Consider the following 18414-nt stretch of genomic DNA (forward strand, 5'->3'; position numbering starts at 1 on the left):
CAGCAAAGTCACAGTGGGGCTGCAGGACAGGCACGGCTGAACTTCCTTGGCTTGCCACCTCGTTTAGTCAGACAGCTGATGCAGTGTTCTGGTTACTTGTTTGTTCTGCTTCCATTTCAAAAAAGCTTGGGTAGAAGTACGGGTGGTTTGGTGGAAAAGCTCCAGTGGTTGTGGCTGGATCTAATCCTTCCCATTACAGACTCCCGTGTGTCACTGCAAATACAGCATCTGTGCTGACCTAGCAGAAACAGCAGAATATCTGGGACAAAACTTCAGATGCAGAGTACACCCAGTGCTGCAGGAGCTCCACCTACTGCTGCTATTTCAGTGGTACAACCCAGTGTAACCAGAGTCTGAGCACACACCGAGGAAAGCAGAGTCCGCAGTCCCCAGAGGCTGCCAGTCAGCATGCAAATACCAGAAATAATCAGAGCACACCTCGCAAGGGATGTTCTTCTCCACGCACACACTCCAAGCAGCTTCAGATCTGAGATGGCAGTCTGCAGCAGGTCAGCAGTTCTCAAAGCAATGAGGTGTGCTCTGCAGGCAGGGCCGTGGCCTCGGCTCGGTGCCACCCAGTACCACACACTGCAGCTCAGCTCCTGCCCCTCAGTTCACACTCGGTCGGTGAGCAGGAGTCAGACTGATCAATGTGCCATTCACCCTTGTCTCAGTTTTGACATATTCACAGCGGAGCACCAGTAACAAACACTGCATTTGTTGCCTTATTAGCACACGCAGATCACGGAGCAGCCCGCAGCAAGGCCGGCCACCAGTGCCGTGCTGGCACTTGGAGGTTACACTGAAGAGTTCTGCAGGCTCCAAGATGGCACGAATTCAGGAAGATAGGGCACGCTGAACTTTTCAAAGTAGAAGCAGCTGCCAGCATTTGCCAAGCACCAGCCAACTCCTCCTGTCCCACAAAGCCAGCAGTGGCAGATTGCCAGGAGCCTGGCCCACTCGTTCTGTGCTCTTGTGCTGGCTGGTCAGCAGTGGCCTAAGGCTAGGAAACTACTAAAAAGTGTGTGGCAATGCCAAGAGCCCTCTTCCTTAAAGCTGTTAGGTCTCTTCATGACGACTGGAGGATTACACTGCAAGGAGACAAGTCTATGCCATATGGAAAATACATTATAATCCAAAGTAAAATGCTGTTTGGATAAATACCATTAATACATACATTGCATTCCCACCACTATTCTCAGAGTAAATGTGTTTCACCAGCAAGTCCCAGGCACAGATCTCCTCATGGTGAAGCTGGACGGCGACTGTACTGAACTCTGTATCTGTTCACAGGGACTCCATGGACGTTCACTGTCTCACAAGTTGTCTTACAGGGCACCATCTCCTCATCTTCATCTCCCATTAGCCAATCTTGAACGACATCTACTGCCTCCATGGTCACATTCTCTTCTAGCCACCTGTTGTGCCACTCTTCAAACTGCTGGTGGTGCTTTAACAGCACCATTGGCTGCACCTGAAAGCAGGATGATAGAAAAATCACTGAGAGAGCCTTCACCTCTTCGTATGTCCAAGACAGGCGTGCTCTGCAACACAACACCAACAAAAGCCACCCAGTTGCCTTTAAAGATCTCCATTTCTTAACATCAGCCACTCCCCTTTGAAATCTGCAAAGACTGCTAAGCCAAACTAAAGCACAGAACATTTCCTCGTTTCACCCAACACAGAAGAATAACTTCTGGGTGTAGTCTGAAGGAACTCAGCCACAAGTCTTCTTACCAGTACCTGTCCTTTGGCTGAAATCTTCTCTCTCTGCTATCGCTAAGCTTCCAAGAGAGGAAAAGCAGACACACCTGCTTGGCTCTGCAGAGTGCTCCCCGCCTGTACATGTAATCCTCAGAGTTCATGATGAACATCATTTTGTGTGTGTTGAGTTTGAACCGACAGTCCACGTTGCAGGCGCTCTCTACCCCAATCAGTCTCTTCCAGGAGCTCTTCACTTCACTCCGCAGAGCTCTCACTTGCTTACACTGCCACTTGCGAAACTTTTTTAGGTTTCTAGAACAAAACAAAGATTATGAAGCATTTGTCACATGTTTTACCCACTCTCTTAAGCTAGCAGAGTCCACAGCACAAGTATGAAATGTTTGCTTCCACGTTTAGTTTTCAGACTCTCAACTAATAGTTACTGAGATGGAAACAAATTAGACCTCAGATTCCCTCCAGAAAGGACAGCTTAGGCAGTCCCACTCCATCATGAACACACCTCAGTGCAGTGGTCATTAATTTTTTCTTCTGCGTTCTTGTTCAGCACACTGAACTCCTCTGGACCTCAGAGATGAGTGCATTTCTGTAGTGCAGCACATCCCCCACAGTCACTGCCACACGGTCAGAGGAATTGGGACCAGCTGCCCCAGGTATGACTCAGGAGAGGGAGGGAGCTCACCTTTGCAGAAAAACTGGTTTCAGTAAGAAGCCATCATTCTGGTTGTTCGGAGCTCCTTCTACCCCAACGTACTGCTCCATGTAGTTAGCAAGGTGCTGCAAGAGAGACTAATTTCAAGTCAAGATTTCTCTCAAAACAAACACTGCAGCAAAAGACTAGTTTATTTCCAGCTGGTCTTCAAGAAGCTGCTGGAACCCCACCCAATCCCAAGATAATTTGTTGGAATTGTTTTGTTAACATACACTCCTGTCAACAACCATACCTCCCAGATAAGCTTATCCTCCTGGCATAATCTCACATCTGAGATCACGAAAACTGAAAAGCATTCTTGATATCTACTTTTTCCATGGTGCAGCAGACTCCATGATCACCTTACTATTACCTGGACCTCCACTGGATCTTCTGTTTGGGTTTCTTCTGTATCCAGAAGCTCAATGGTCATGATCACCTGTCCTTTCCGCTGTAGAAACATCACCTGTAATGAAGTGAACAGGAGAACAGGAACAGGAGAGGCATAAGCAACAATAAGGCTTTTCAGTAAGTCAGTATGCCACCTCACTGTGCTGTTTTTGACACCCCTCTCTCTGTATTGCTGTCTCCCAACACTGTGACCTTTCCAACTCATTTCTGTGGAGCTTTCCAACTCATTTCTCCCAGGTGAAGCAGTACAGTCACTTTATGAAGTTTCATGGCAGCACGTTCTCACCTTGAAGCAGTTCTCATCTGCCATGCAACGTTCAGCCTTCCACTGATAGCTGGTCTCCTTTGCTGCCCGGACACACCTAGAGGACAGGTTACCTCCAGCAGCACCTCGCTTCCTTTCATTCAAGTAGAGTTCAACAACCTTCAAGCAGATGTCATCGCTCACTAGATGGTGAAGCTTCCATTAAAAAAGGGTAGAATTCAGTTAGCAAGTCTGGGCCAGAGTTAACATCAGTGTGTTATGAAAGGACGACAAAACTCAGCATAACAACCCACAAAGTACCAAAGTTTTAACTCCAGAGACTTGATACCCTTAATTTTCCCTTTCATTATTTCACAATACAAGGAACAAAAGAGTGCAAGGAGCTAATGTGCCTAACTATAAAAAACAACAAAAAACCCTACAATTAGAAGACAAATATTGTGTAGATTTAATTTAACTTCTATATATTTGCTGAAAGTTCTATGAGTTCTTGCATTACAGGGTGCTGTGCAAAAGCTGTCTGACCTCCACAGAGCACAGTCATCAATCAAACTAATTACCTGGCGGACAATATTCTGCACCAGTTTGTCCATAGTAAAGCCAATATAGGCATGGATAGTGAACATCTCCCTTAGTGTGTCCTCATACTGTGTTGGGTCAATATTCCCATCCAGCAGACTCCTCACCATATCCAGGAACGCAGGGTAGTACTCCTCCAGTTCCACTTCACCTGGGCAGGGGAAAAGAGCAGTCACTTACTACATGCAAGAGGAAGGGTAAAGTCAGTATGTGTACAGGACAGCACTCCATGAGAACCACCACGTTCAGTACTGGGAACACTTTTACAGAGCTCCCTCTAAGGAGTGCTGACAGCCTGTTTTTCCTCAAGCTCTTCTGTGACTGCTTTGAGCGGTTAACTGTTTCATCAGAGAGCCCTTCACATTCTAAATCTAAGTAACACTTTAACACAAGACACTTCAGGAACATCTGACAGCTGTGAGCTTGTGGGATCTTATGAACTATGCATGAAAGCCCTCAAAGGACAAATTACAAACATGCTGTCCTGCCAAATCAGCTGAATCCATGAACTGCAAATAGAGCAGAGGTTTGTACCTCTACGTTCCTTGCCTGCTGGTCTCAGTTACCCAGATATAAACAATCTAGCAGTAACAACCAGAACATAAAGAATGGACTGTGTCAGGAAGTATTCTTACTTGGTTGCTTCAGTCTTAGTTCCATGGCTGGATCGTTGGTCTTTTCTTTCCGCCCCTCACAAAGGAGTTTCTCTCTCTCTTTTTCAGTCCGATATTCTAGAAGCTGCTTCTGTGCCTGGCGATAAATCTTTAGGAGCCTTGAGCACAGAGTCTGATGAAGGCGGAGGAAGAAATACCAATTGTTATTGACAAAGAATAGACTGTAAACATCATCCAGGGTGTTATGGGCCTCAGCAGCTGTAACATCACAGAAGGTTGCTTTTGTCTCCAAAGGACTGCTTGGAGGCCCAGGCACATGCTTTTTCCGCAGCTCTGGAGTATCCAGGTTCTGCCCCTGATGGTTTTCTCTGTCTTCATCCGCTGATTCTTCAGAAATACTGTGCTCAGGGGGCTGAGAGAAAAACAGCTCAGGTATGAAGTGGTGCACTATCTGCCGAATGGTTGCTTGATCCTCCTTTTGGATGGTAGGCTGACGTTTTACATAATAGCTGATAAGAGATGCTGCATCTTCCAAAATCTGCTTATCTTCATAGATAAAGATAAGATGAGGCTCATTTGTGGATGAACTTCTCCCCTCTGAATGCTGCTCCTGATGCTGTAATCAAGAGATAAATAGATAAAGATCCTTCCACTCCATGCTCAAGAGCCATTCCTGCCAGAAGAAATAAGCCAGGATTAACACTATGCTTGGGTCATTTTTGACTTAGAACTCTTCAGAGCACCTCAAGAAGATCCCAGGCACGGAGTGAACCTTCAGACGATGCTATGAACGAAGGATAAACAGAATTAATTACTTGCTAGCATACATACCTCATCATAGACACTCTCAATTTCATTCAGCAAGCTCTTGGAGCGCAAAGCTTTGGTGTCATTTTGTTTGAAGTTGACAGCCTGGTGGTCAAGGGACTTCAGGTAGGCTTTCTCGTACTGCTCACGCCAAATTTTGTTGAAGCCCTGCTGGGCCTCCCGCCACTCCTCCTCCTTTGCTTTCAATCTGCATAAATGTACAATCTACTTCAGTTTGAAAAGACATAAATAAAAGCACCTTCACTGGAGACAAACTATTCTTTACAGCAGTGTCTACAGAAAGCAGTTGTTTAAAAACGCTCGGGAGGAAGTCTAGAAACCCACAAGAGTTTCCAACACCTTAACTCTCTTATTGGAGATCATCTCACAGAACCTTTCAGCACTGCAGAGACTTTTTTAGTTTAAAAAAAATAGATGACTGAAGTACTCAGAAACATCAAAACAGACATCAGCAGTACAGAGAAGCAGGGAGGACTTAAAAGTCGTACTTCAGTCCCAAAGCTACCTAAAAAACATGGTATTTTTTTAAACACAGTCTGAGAACTCTAAATAAGGACAGAAGCATTTTTCAATAAGCTACTGAGATATTTTAGATAATTCTAATGAGCTGCCAAGATATTTGTCAGAAGTAAACAAAATCTACTTTATTTCCTATTTCTGTACTTTAAGGAAGTAAGAAATTACTCACTGGAAAAAACACAGGAAAAATAAAGCACACAAAAACAAGCTTTACAATCCTGTATTGGTTTCCTAAAGATGCCAGGTGAGTGTGGGAGAATGGGAATTACCTCTTCAGAACAACTGGAACTGCAGTAACTGGGTTTTTCTTCAGGCTTTCAATGATTTCTGGTGCTTTATCACCGTAGATGCGGTAGATGGCCCTGCGCTGGATCACTTCTGATGTTCCTCCCAAACAATCATCCAGCCGAAATTTCTCCTGATCCTCTTGAGTCAGCCGAGACAGCTTTTTCTGCACACTCTCCAGAACACGTATTGTGGCTAAATTGGTCTCCAAGACAACATCCAACTGTTAAGAGTCCACAAAGACACTTTTTAAGAATGCTGACAGCAGGAAAACGGAGACGAGCAGTGCTCAGGTCTGCTGCCCACTGGGTGGAGCTAAGAAGCTCCAGCAAGGCTTCTTACAGACATGCTTTCCAGAACTGGACTCGTGCCTAAAACAACTATTAGACTCTAAGCAATTGGGAGACACAAAACTCTAGCTCAAACTAGAGAACACTAATAAATCCTCCAGTATTTGGCCAGTGATTAGTTCATAAGAATCCTCAATGGCTAGAAGTTCTGCTTTCTGAGGAGGGAGAATGGAAGCTGAGTAGCAGGGGTACCTCAAAGCGCTCATCCTCACAGCGGTGCAACTGTTCCTCATAAGGAGTCTTCTTGGAGCTGACAAAAGTTGAGTCTTCAGACCAGGATGGAAATGAAACCCAGGTATCATTTAACACCTGCAAGAGTGCAAAGGTACAACACTGAACAATGCCTTAGGAGCCCAGAGCTGCTACAGGAGGTCTGGCACTTCTCTCTTTTATTCTTGCACAGTTCTTCCTTGATCCTTGAGTTTCTACTATCAGTTTCAGCCTAGCTAACACTTAGTTGTGACTACTCCCAGATAATTAAAGGTCTGCACAGAAATGCATTAGAGTTCAAAAGCAGCTTCGCTATCTTCTCTCAAAACAGAGATCATTACAGTAAAGGAGACAGCAGGGAACAGTGGGAGTAGATGTCTGTTCCCAGTGACAGCAGTGCCCACAACACTGGCTCACAGTGCTCTTTCAGGAGAAACTCTGCTTCTAAAGCTTAGAGTCCGCTGCTAGAGAAATCATTTCCATCCTTTTAATGCTCTTTTCTGCCTATACAAATAAATTTGTGTATGCACACACACCAAAAAGAGATTAAACTGAAAGAAATGACTTGAGATGTGTTCAGATAAATCTAGTGAGCTGAATTTGGACTCTCTTATTTCAATGAATTGGATGAATAAATGATGCAAGACTAAAGATGGATAGTCAGAGTTAGAGAGGAATCCACGTGCAGAAGCTGTACTACTATCTGCCCCATTTCAAATTGCATTAAGTACAGTGTTTATACAGGGATTTAGTGGATGATCCCAAAGTACCTCCTTGCAAATGGCTGTTCTTCCACTGCACTTTGGCTGCTGATAGGTTTTTGGGAGAGCACGGTAACTTGATCCAATGCGTTTGCAGGAAGCATAATCTATTTCCCGACTCATGCCATCCCCAGATCGGTCACTCAGTGGAGAAGCAAAAGAAAGCTCTTTCACACCAAGAAAGGACTTGAACTGTGCAAACAGCTCTGGAAATTTCCTTCAGAAAAACACAAATACACATGATCTGTGTTATTTCATTCTGACGGTCTTAGGGTGCCTAATACCTGTCATAAAAGTGGGAAATCTAAATAAACTCCTCCCCAAAATGCTCCTCAAGAGCTGTGATTTACACAGGTAAACATCTACACGTGTTAAAGATTCCAATTTTATTATTTCTCCTTGTGGATTAGCTTTGCATTGCTGGCACGCTACCTAGAAGGTATTTCTGATGTTGAATTCAAAGCTTCGGTGACAAAGTTCACAGTGCCTACCACAAATTAACAGAGCAAGGCTTAAAAAGGCCAACGCAGCAGAAATGGCAATCAGTAACTTACCCTAAAAATGGCGTAACTAGCTGGAGCAGCTCAGAGCCAGAGACCAACTCCTGGTTGAAGAGAGCAATGCAACGGAGAAAATTTTCATAGACTTCCTGACTCTTCAGCACCCTACGCACCTACAGTTTGGAAAGAAATTATCAGACCACTCGAATGCCACCTTTAATTAGTGCTCATATCTAAGGAGTCTGAACTGCTGGTATGGAGACCAACCTCTACTTGCATTGCAACATAAAAAGAGGTAATTCCCCCAAAGCCTCAGTTTCAAAAAACAATTTAGTAGCTATGTATAGTTACTATGAGGAAATACTGATGCAAAGTACAGAAGAACATATGTGTCAGAGACAAGCATTGAGGAAAAGGTTAATGATCAGTTTCCATTCTTCCAAACCCATCTATTTTCTTTTTCCTCGGTCTGTCTCCCTCTGCCACTTGAAGTCAGGCAATTGCTAAGTGCTAACACACAGATTAAATAAAAAATGAACTAAATAGTAACCACATTGGTGCTTTACAATAAGCCCACAATGTGAGAACAGGCCAAGCACTGACCTTGTCAAAGAATGAAAACTCCTGCAGCGTTCCGTATTTTCCCACTGTTGCTACTGACAGATCTTTGGTACCTCTCAGTTTCATTTTCTTCTGTTAAAAGACCAAACAGTTATACTTAATATGTGGTCATTCAAATGCTACCAAACTCCACTTCGCTGACACAGAACAGCTCTCTGCAAAGACTGATAATTGGTGTTTCCCAAAAAGTAATCCAGCATGGCTATGTCAAGTCCTCCCAGCAATCTCTGTCAAACAACTCCTGGCTAAGGAGAAGAAAACACACTCAGGAAGAATTCCAGAGAAAGGTTCCTCTGCAGAAGTGATGAATTCACCCTTTTGGGGACGAATACTCCACACCTAAGGGCTTGACACTCAGTACTCAACGTGCTACCATATACATTTCAGAATTTTAAAAACTGCTTTCCTTGTAGATTATTATTTATAAAACACTTTTGATTTTTTTTCTTTGTACCTAACCTACATACTTCAAAGTCACCGCTCATTACAACTTTACCCAAGGAATTACATAAACAAAATGAGTAATATGAGGTCACTTGCAGAAAGATACCTTTGCTGGGCCAGAAACGGGTCGCAAGAGCAGTGGTCTGGATCGTTTTTTGCTGTGTTCAAGATTCTTTTCATGCTCAGTTTTCTGGACACTGTTCACTTCACATGGTCCATTTCCTGTGAACTGAAGAAAATAAATAACCATTTCAATGCTCTCTCCTCAGTCTGTACAAATAACAAATCCTGTTTATCTGAACAGAGAGCATGCATTAAAGTGAGCTCTTTTGTGAAACTCCAAGCAATGAGGAGAAGCAAATTTCATCTACTGGCTGTACGTTTTTCTGTAATGCATTCTACATATTAACAGGCAGCATTAAATATTCTGCCCTGCTCTAAGCATACACATACCAAAGACCTTTTAGCCTCTGGAAGAAACTGTCCAAACTCAGAGAGCAGATCCTCCTGTCCTCTGAACAGATTCGCTACTTCAGTAAACACTTCCTCCTCTGACATGCCTCGAAAGGGTCGACCTTTAGTGTTAAGCTGCTCTTTCTGGAAAGATATGCACAGATGTTAAACAGATACAAACACATGACTCACAGCAGCCACAAAAATATGTAACACAAACTTCATATAAGCATCGGGCAGTTCAAGGCTCTTGCAGCGCATCCTATCACATAGGACATTACATCTCAGAGCTCAGGAGGTCCTACAGTTTTCACTCTTCCGTCATTTCACATAAATATCTACGAGGCAGCTGCTGGACAGAGCCTTGGGAACTGTTCAGCAGTGTTTCACGAGCAGCCACACTGCAAACCCACAGTCTATCTCTCATTGAAGGCCTTTTACCTGGTAAGTATGCAGAATTTCCAAAAAGGATCTGTAAATTTCCGGGTGGTCAAGGAAGCGCGTTTTGATCTTATTCACGTAACTAATAGCATTATTGAACTCTACAGAATCAGACTCCAAAGGAATTTGGGATTTATCTTCTTTGTATGGCAGCTGATGCCTAAACTCCTCGGTACAGTCACTGTGGTTGTGTGAATTCTCCTGTGAGTAATGCAACAGCAGCCCACTGCCAGGGAGAGCACTGGGAACAGGCTCTGAGGGCACCTAGTGGCATGAGACACACAAGACAGTACTGAAACACAGGTGCAAGTTCAACTACAACCTAGCATCAGTATTTTCAATGTTTAGCTAAAAAAAATTACCACATAAAGGAATAAGGAAAAAAAAAAGTTTAATTAGCTAATACATTTCCTTACCAATGCTATTAACACCATGGATTAAAAAAAAAAATCAAACCCAAAAGCCATATCTGTCTTGATAAATAATCTGACTCACTCCTGCTTTTGACTGTCCCTGCACAATCAAAACTCGAGAGGTTGTACCAAGAAATGTGTGCTGCAGTTTCTGTTAGCACTGTTCTATTTCAGAGGAACTGTCAGTTTTAAAAAACATATTAAAATGTAAGGCTCCAAGAAGCCAAATTCCCAAGCAACAGAGAGATCTAAAAGATATGTACTGCTACTAATTAGCATTAAACCACAAGTTTATTGGCAGAATTCAGTAATAGCTCTATTTCAGCCTCCACAGTCACACAATAACAACAAAATAGGAGAAACCAATGCGTATCCAGCTATAGAACAGCAGATGCTTTCCACTGCAGGATGGTAGGGATGGCAACACCTGACGTGTTCAGGCAACAGACAAAAAATAAACTTCTCAGTTTCTCACTGGAGGATCAGAAATGAGATTCTTCCAGGATTTTTTTTTAAATGTGTCACTACACATTGTACATTGAGAGTCTGTTCAGTTAAAATCTCAGTTTTCAAATCTGACTGGAGTATCTGGAGTTGCAGTGGCACTTCATGCAGGAACATTCTAGTGCAAGCTGAGCTAACAACTGGTTTGAGAATAAACGTTCAAATTCATATTGCAGCTGTTACCACATCTTAAAAACTACGTCAGATCTTTAGCAACGTGCAATAAATGCATATGTATATAGTCTAAAGTGTGCAAGAGATGTGTGTAGCCATATATTAACAGGATTTACTTGGAGTGCTATGAGCTTTATAACCTACCTGACTATTCAGTGGTGACTGTATACTTAACTTCCCATTCTTTGGTATTTCTATTCTGTATCCCAGAGGGAGGAAAGCATTGAATCCTACAATGAGGTCAGGGTGTTCATGGAACAGCTGTGAAACACGTCGGATGACTCCAGGTGTGTCAATGCTAAAATCAAGAAGAATTTGTTACTTGTACCTACATCAGAAATACAACTTAAGTGCAGAAAACTACAGAGGCAGGTCAGGCATCTGGCTTCTCAAAGACGCCATTCTCAAGAAGAAAGTCCAGGAATTTCAGACCTAGGAATGAGCCCAGGCAGAAGGAAGGACCACTACTCACTGCAGCCCCCCACTGGGATCATTCTCCAATGATAAGAATGTGCAGGTTTCCCAAAACGGGCACCATCACAAGGGCTGAGAGTTCTCAGCAATACACTTAAGATTCTTCATATGCTTTTCCAGATCTCCATTTCAGAGTGGGATGTAAAGACAGACTGTTCTTTTCCTGTGGATTTCTGCTCTGGAAAACAACGAAGTGGATGGCAACAGTGGCACGGATGCCTCCTCCCTCATCTCCAGTGCATAACTGGGCCAGCAGGGACGGCAGAACTATGGGGGGGAAGGCTGGGGAAGCCCCCAAGGCACAGACAGCCCCGGGAAGGCCCAGAGCAGCACGGGGCGGCCCGAGGTGCGGGGACCGGGCTTTACCTCTGGCTTTTGAACTCCTTCATGATCTCCAGGAAGCCGTTGTAGGTGGCGGGGTCGCTGCCGAAGCGGATCTTCACCTGGTCCAGGTAGGAGAGCGCATCCTCCACCTGCGGGTGGGATGGCGGTGAGGCCCAGGCCCGGGGGCGCGGCGGAGGCCCGCAGCAGGGACACCCCCACGGCGCAGATCCCGGGGGAACGCCGCGGTACCGGAGCGGGGGCTGAGGGCACCGGCACTGCGGGACCGGGGGGGAGGGGGGGGGCACAGGGGAGGACGGAGGTCCGGAGGGGCCGCGGTAACGGGGGAGGGGAAAGGGCCCGAAGGTGGCGGAGGAGGGCGGGAGGAACCCCGGGGAGCGGAGGGCAGAGGGGCGCCCCGCAAACCCCCCGGGGGCGGGTTCGGCGCCGGACCGGGGCGGGGCGGCCAGGGCCGCTCCCCGCCGCCCTCCGCGGGGGATGAGGGGACGGGGACGAATCCCGGCGGGCCGCGCTCCGCACTCACATGCACCGGCAGCTTCTCCTGCGCCGCGGCCCGGCCGCCGCCGCCGCCGCCGCCCCAACGCGGGGCGCTGCCCCCCCGGCCGCCGCCCCCCGCCGCCATGTTGGGCCTCGGAGCCGCCGCGCGCCCCCCGTCAGCGCGTGCGGAGCGTCTGCGTCAGCGCGCACGGCGCCGCGGCCCGGCCCGGCACGGAGCGGAACCTTCGCGCGCCGCTTCCGGCCCTGAGAGCGGGAGCGGCGGGGAGCGGCGGTGAGCGCCGGGCGGGACGGGGCCGCTCTGTGACGGGTGGGGGGATCCTCGCCGTGGCCGCCCCTCGGCTGCTGTGGGGCTGCGATGAAGGATCGGAGCGCCCGCTGTGGTACGCTTGGCTCAAGCGGCGGTTTTATTTGGTTTTGGTTATTTGCTTTTCTTACGCGCTCGTTCATGTGGTTCGTGACAGCGCTGGGCTGTGCTGAGGCGCCAGAGCTGTGGGCAGCCCCGGCCAGGGCTGGCAGGTGTACGTTGTGACGCCCAACTTCTGAAGCAGGACGGATGAGCAACGGCTCTTTGTGCTGTTTTGCGTTATGCACCTTTGCTTTCACAGCACCGAGCAAGTCTGGGACGGCTTGCTGGTACGAATCAGGCTCGACAGAGGAACCTCTCGCGGGTGATGTGACCCAGCCTCGTGGTGCCCACAGTGCTGCCTGCAGTGGGAACCAGCCTGAAACATAAGCAAAGGCAGGGAGAAATAAGTCTCCTGGTCCTAACACTGCCCTTTGTGTGCACAGCCTCGGTTGTGGTGGCTGTAGCTCCTAAAGCACTCGTTCTTTCAGCATACTTAAAGAATGGCTGTAGCTTTGTGTCTGAGGAAGAGTATACAGTCATGTGCCTCTCATCCACGTGAAGGTGCTGGGGAGCTGCTCTTCAATACGTGTGTCTTGGATAACAAACTTTGCCAGAAATCAAATTCCAGATGTGCAGATCCATGGCAGCCGAGACAGCACAGGTTCCTTTTCCAAATACTTACACACACCTCACCTCAGCTATACATTAAGAGAGCAGGATTAACAAACTGAGGGATTCTTGGTGCTTTCAGCAATTGGCAGAATGCTGGTGGCTAGGAGGCAATGGCCGAGCTGTCGAAGCTCTTTTCAGACATGAAAGAAGCTCTCTGACAGTAAGAAATGAAGAATGCTCAGCAGAGAGCCCAGGGAGGGTGTGCAGCATCTCAATAACCTCCATGTTCCAGACAAGCATTGAGCCATCCTGGGAACCTGCCACCAGCAGCTGGTAATGAGAACTGAGTGCCATCACTGTGACGCCTGCTGTGAGACACAAAGAGGGAAGTCAGTTCCTGATACCGCAGACAAAAAAGAAACAATTTGAGGTTGTTAATATGCTGTGCTCCCCCGACTGGAAACGCCTTATACTGCCTGAACCCCTTAGTCTGTGCCAAGAGCAAGATTAGGTTCCCTCAGACATATCTAGGTCAGTGTGTGCTTTTGTTGTCCTGGAGACAAAATGACCCACTTTCTCTGTTCCCATTTATTGAAGCAATTGCAAGTGGGACTGGTGCATGACTGAGCACAAAGGCAAATAGGCCTTTATTCTGCCTTTGCGTAAGCTCACGGGCAGAATGGTAGTTCTAGAGAAATACACATTCCCTCCTCCTTGCTCTATTTATTTATAATATTCCTTGGATCTTGTTCATAACAGATGGATGATTAGATGTTTCCTTGGGCCATGGCCATCCCCAGGGCTAGCCCTACCTTTGAGGAGTCCAGTGAGCATTGCATGGACGGGCCCCTAGGTGGCTGGAGAAATCCAAACAGAACGAGGTAGGGACAGATGCTGAACCAGCTGAGGCACTGCTGGCACAGCTTCCCAATTACCTCTGGATAGGAAAGCTTAGAGAAAAGCAGCCTGGCCAATACTTCTGTGTATATTAGACTTGCTCTTCAGCTCTGGTTAGGACAACAATACAGCTTGCCATGATGCACCTGATTTGTGGTTGCAGTGCCTCTGCTCTGGGCTGAGCAGCCCACATCTCTGAGCTGCAGGAGCTCGGGTTGGTGAGCTCAAGGCACTCTAACTGTGGTCTCTGCTGGCCTCAGGTGGAGTGGCTCAGGGGAAATCAGATACAGCTTGTACAAATACTTAATTGCTTGTTTGTTTACTTGTGGTTTTGATTATGCTCTCTGGGATGGCATGTTCTCTATATTTATTCTTTTTGTTCACCAAAGCTTTCCTCCTCTTTCTGAAACCAAAACAGCTCAAGGAAGCGACCTGGCCCTTCTGTAGGTGTGTTTGCTTCCTCTCCCATTCTGCAGGGCTTAAAGATCTGGGTGTGGGTTTCCATGCGGGGCTATCACCAAAGTGCTCCAAGGATGCTGAGGTGTTTTGCTGCTGTGCAGCTTCCTGAGGCCAGGAGGAGTGAACAGAAGGAGCAGGTATCAGCTTGCAGTGTGGCACATTGCCTCTGTTCCTACTGGTTGCTATGGCATTTTCAGTTCTGGTTCTTTGCCTGGGGAATTTGTATTCACTCCTTAGCTGCTAAGAAAACCCCCTTAGTACTGAGGTATTGGGCAGGAAGCAAATTTGGAGCAAGAAATGGTATTGTCTTTCTTGCCTCGTGAATATCTCTTACCTTCCTCTTAAGTCTGCTATTAATACACACAACCTCTGTTACTGTCAGCTCTGAAGGGATAATGGGTTCACAGCTGGCTCATGTGTGCACACCTGTCTGGGGTTCATCTATCTTTAAGATCTTTACATTAAAAATGCATCTTGTGTTGCTAAACATCTTACCTGTGTAGAGTTTTAGGTAGATGGCATTCCAGCTAAGCTGTGTAAGACTGTGGTTTCTAGATGATTTGCAGACTTGTGCCCATGTGAATTTTAAAATAAATTAAGACATTAGGAGGAAAGGGAAGCACATATATGCACGTGTTATCGTGTCAGAGTACAATTCCTTCAATATTCCTTGGAATATTCTCTCCCTGAAGTTATGTAAACACTCCTAGCACAAGCTGATCATGTGGTGGAGCAGTGCAGGAGGGAGTGCTAAAATTAGGATGGGGAATGGCTGTATCTGCAGGTTTCCTTGGCACTGTGCTAAGTGAAAAGCGATCACTGATGAAGTCTGTGCCAGTGTTGGATAAGGAGAGGGGGCCCTTGTGTTGGGAGTGGTGTGTGCACTGCTGGCCAGCAGGAAGCGAGCTCTCAGCGTAGTACCCATGGGATAATGCATTAGATCTCAGCAAGGTTATAGTTGTTATGGGAAGTGCTTGTGTTGCTTTGCATTCAGGCCCATGTGAATTCCAATCTCTATAGCTGATTCTGTGGTTGTATCTCTGCGACAGAATAAAGCTGTAGATAAAGTGCAGTACCTCCACTTACTCCACTTGAAATGAAGCTACAAGCTTTGCTCCTGAGCAGCAGTGTCACCACAGCGTAACAGCTTGCAGACTCCTGCAGAAAGTGCCTGATGAATTTGCAACTTCAGGACGTTTTGGCTTATTTACCTGAAAAATCTGAGCTGACGAAGACACAGACCAGGCTGGGGGGCTGCCAAGAGGAGGAACCATCTTCCCCCAGAGCAGATCTGTGTGTGTCTGCACTGAAGCTTGTGCTGCTCGACCTGCTGTGTTCTCAGCTGAGACTGCTCAGGAAATCTTGGGGAAATTTCAGATGTTTTAACAGGAGCATTGGGAAATGGTTGACTGCACTAAGATGCATCCTAGAGCATCTCTCTGTATTTGGAGAGGACAGCTATTGTTTGTCACCTGGTCTCCTATGAGGGCACAAGATGTGCTCCCTACCAAATGCTATGCACACCTGAGGTCCCTTTGTTGGCTGCCCATGGCTGTTCTGGAAGTACTTCTCTCTGTACTTTAGCATCAGCTGAACGTACCACTGCTTGTTTCATATAAGGCTCAGGCACTCAGCTGTTTGAAGGAGGTTTCTTAACACCCAGAAGCATACCTGTTCCCTTTTACAATTTGCCCTTGCCAAATGGTGTGGGAAAGAGTTGAGTCAAAGGCTTTGGCTTAAATTGTGCACAATAAATACTTTCTGCCTTGTGATTACAAATGGAGTGGGGTACCAACTCCAGAAGACATGCACATGGGAAAAGATAGAAAGCCAAATTTAATAATTCACGAAAAACAGCAAAACAGCAAATGGGATAGAAATCAGAGAGAAGAAAGAAGACTTCCCAAGAGGCTGAGTTCATCTGCTTCTCTTGAAGTCTGATTGAAGAGGCTGCTGTCTATCCCTCTGTATCCCTCTGGCATACAGAGTGATAATTAAAGAAAAATTAGTAATGTGTATTTATGTAATGGGCTCCTTTTGCCCACAATACTTGGCTGGATGACTGAAGATTAATCAAGAAGAGATTAACCAACATCCTAATCTATCATAAATCAAACAGACAGGGAGATGAAGCCTCTTATTGCAAGAAACTAACATTACAGGGAGCCTGCATGAGGGTTTAGCCTACATTGGTCTCGATCTAATCTAAGACATCAGGACTCTGAAGTCGTGTGTTTTTAGACTATTCTTCAAGCCTCTGTGATCAAAACCAGCGATGTAGTGGAGGAAAATGTCAGCTCCATTAAGGGTGCTTAAAATACACCACGCTGGAGAGGTGACAGCAGACACAGTCTGGAGGATGGGGGCAAACCAAGAGTGGAAGGTATCGATGGAGGAATATGTAATACCCCTTCTGTTCTGTCGGCATCAAAACAGTACTTGAGCCCTGGGATGTGTCTCAGCAGCACTGCGATGCATGGTGTGTACCTCACACTGCATGTACCTGTCATCAGTGCTGATGACAGCAGCCCTCGTCCCCAACAGATGCCCTGATTCAGGCAGTTGGTTACAGCTGGACCTGAAGTCCCCAGCTAGCAGTCATTTCTGGGAGGTCGAGATTGCCAGCATCGTGGAGGAGAATTGGGAACTGGGCTAATGGGAGGCAGAACAGCTTCTGCAGGAATGCAGTGCGTTGCTTTCTGGTGAGCAGGGAGTTTCTGCAATTTGCAAATCAAAACCGAACCAAATCAACCAAACAAATCTTTTCCAGGGCCATTCTGGATTTCCTCAGGCTATAAAAACGTTTAAGCCTTCAAACGTATCGGACCTGTTTTCCTGCATTCCACATCTACAGCTTACCTGTACCCTAAAGGTAAGATGAAATCATTATCTCTACTGATTCTTCCTAAAGGATTACAGTTGCAGGCTCTAAAAATCCTCCCTACATTCAGAACATAAAGGAAACAGATAAATGTCACATACTAGAAACCCTCAGTGGTATTTCTTCCATGGAGAATGTGTGAAAAATGCAAATACTGTGCATGTTGTGAAAGAGAGGGCAGACTCAAAGCTGTTCCCAAATGTTGATCTTAACACTATCAGAGTGATACGTTTCTCATTGTTGTCAGAAACCTCACCTCAGAGGTGAAGTGAGTACCAGCTGTGAGTCACAGTGGCAGTGCAGGCTCTGTTTGATGGGAACTTGTTTTCTCACCTCCTTCTGCCTCTGCCCCATGAGACACCGTCCCCCACAGCTCACTCCGATTCTGCCTGCACAGACAATGCCAGGACAGGATTTAGCTCAGCTGGGAGCAGTTCTGTGTGTCACCAAGTGAGGAGCACACTTTTGGCTTCTGTTGAAATCCAAACCCATTTTATTAGCTTTTCCTTACAGAAGAACAAGAACACAGTCCCTCTAGCTCAGCCCACTGTTGGCTTTGCCCTTTTTCACACAAGCTCTTTATGTGGAAGTTTTCTCCTGTGGTCTCTCAGGTCATTTACTGTGAAGAATAATGTATGTTTCCTGCAAAAATATTTATTATTTCTTTTCTACAAAGACTTTTAAGAGCAGTAGAGCTTTCCCTGTCTGTAGAGCTCATCTGCAGTGCTGAAAGCTGTGGGTGCTGGTTTGGCTGTCTGTCTGCAGAAGAAAAGGGAAACCTGTCAATCAACAAGAAATGCTGAGAGCAGCAGATGAAACACTTTGCTTTTTCCATTGGGCAACTAGGGCCTCTCCCAGGATTAAACCTGTTGCTAATTTTAGCTGCATCTCACTAGAGTTAGTATCAGGAGTTATCAGATGAGAACTTCTTTGAAGGCAATGACATCTGCCCTGTGGAAGTCTGAGCCCTGGCACGCAGCTCTCATACCCTGCACTGCATTGGGAGCTGGGAACATTCTGCACAGCATGGGACTCTTCAGACATGGCAGGATTTTTCAAAGCACTTTAAGCACACGCTCTTGTCTGCCTTCTCTTGTCTATTATCCTATCTAGGTCCTGA

General features: G+C 46.3%; 1 protein-coding gene across 1 annotated transcript; it reads right to left on the reverse strand.

Moving 5' to 3' along the window:
- Nucleotides 1-632: 632 nt before the first annotated feature.
- Nucleotides 633-12223, reverse strand: SIN3B (SIN3 transcription regulator family member B). Its single transcript, XM_065748861.1, has 19 exons — nt 12125-12223; nt 11626-11732; nt 10930-11083; nt 9695-9958; nt 9254-9397; nt 8907-9029; nt 8339-8428; nt 7790-7908; nt 7245-7452; nt 6457-6573; nt 5899-6137; nt 5114-5297; nt 4304-4898; nt 3650-3819; nt 3111-3284; nt 2787-2879; nt 2405-2499; nt 1812-2016; nt 633-1474 (listed from the first exon to the last, which is right to left on the reverse strand). Exons 1-19 carry the CDS (start codon nt 12221-12223, stop codon nt 1244-1246), a joined length of 3411 nt encoding a protein of 1136 aa, XP_065604933.1. The 3' UTR covers nt 633-1243.
- Nucleotides 12224-18414: the final 6191 nt, after the last annotated feature.

This window comes from Cyrtonyx montezumae, unplaced genomic scaffold (genome assembly GCF_038088225.1).
Source record: "Cyrtonyx montezumae isolate F1298 unplaced genomic scaffold, pur_monq_1.0 scaffold_51, whole genome shotgun sequence".
NCBI lineage: Eukaryota > Metazoa > Chordata > Aves > Galliformes > Odontophoridae > Cyrtonyx > Cyrtonyx montezumae.

Bases quoted from the DNA above. Each gene is read 5' to 3' on its own strand.
- SIN3B (XM_065748861.1), bottom strand. From the start codon at position 12,223: ATGGCGGCGGGGGGCGGCGGCCGGGGGGGCAGCGCCCCGCGTTGGGGC. The intron at 11,733-12,124 runs GTGAGTGCGGAG...TCCCACCCGCAG, and splicing joins AGGAGAAGCTGCCGGTGCAT to GTGGAGGATGCGCTCTCCTA. The intron at 6,138-6,456 runs GTACCCCTGCTA...GACTCTTAACAG, and splicing joins GTGAGGATGAGCGCTTTGAG to TTGGATGTTGTCTTGGAGAC.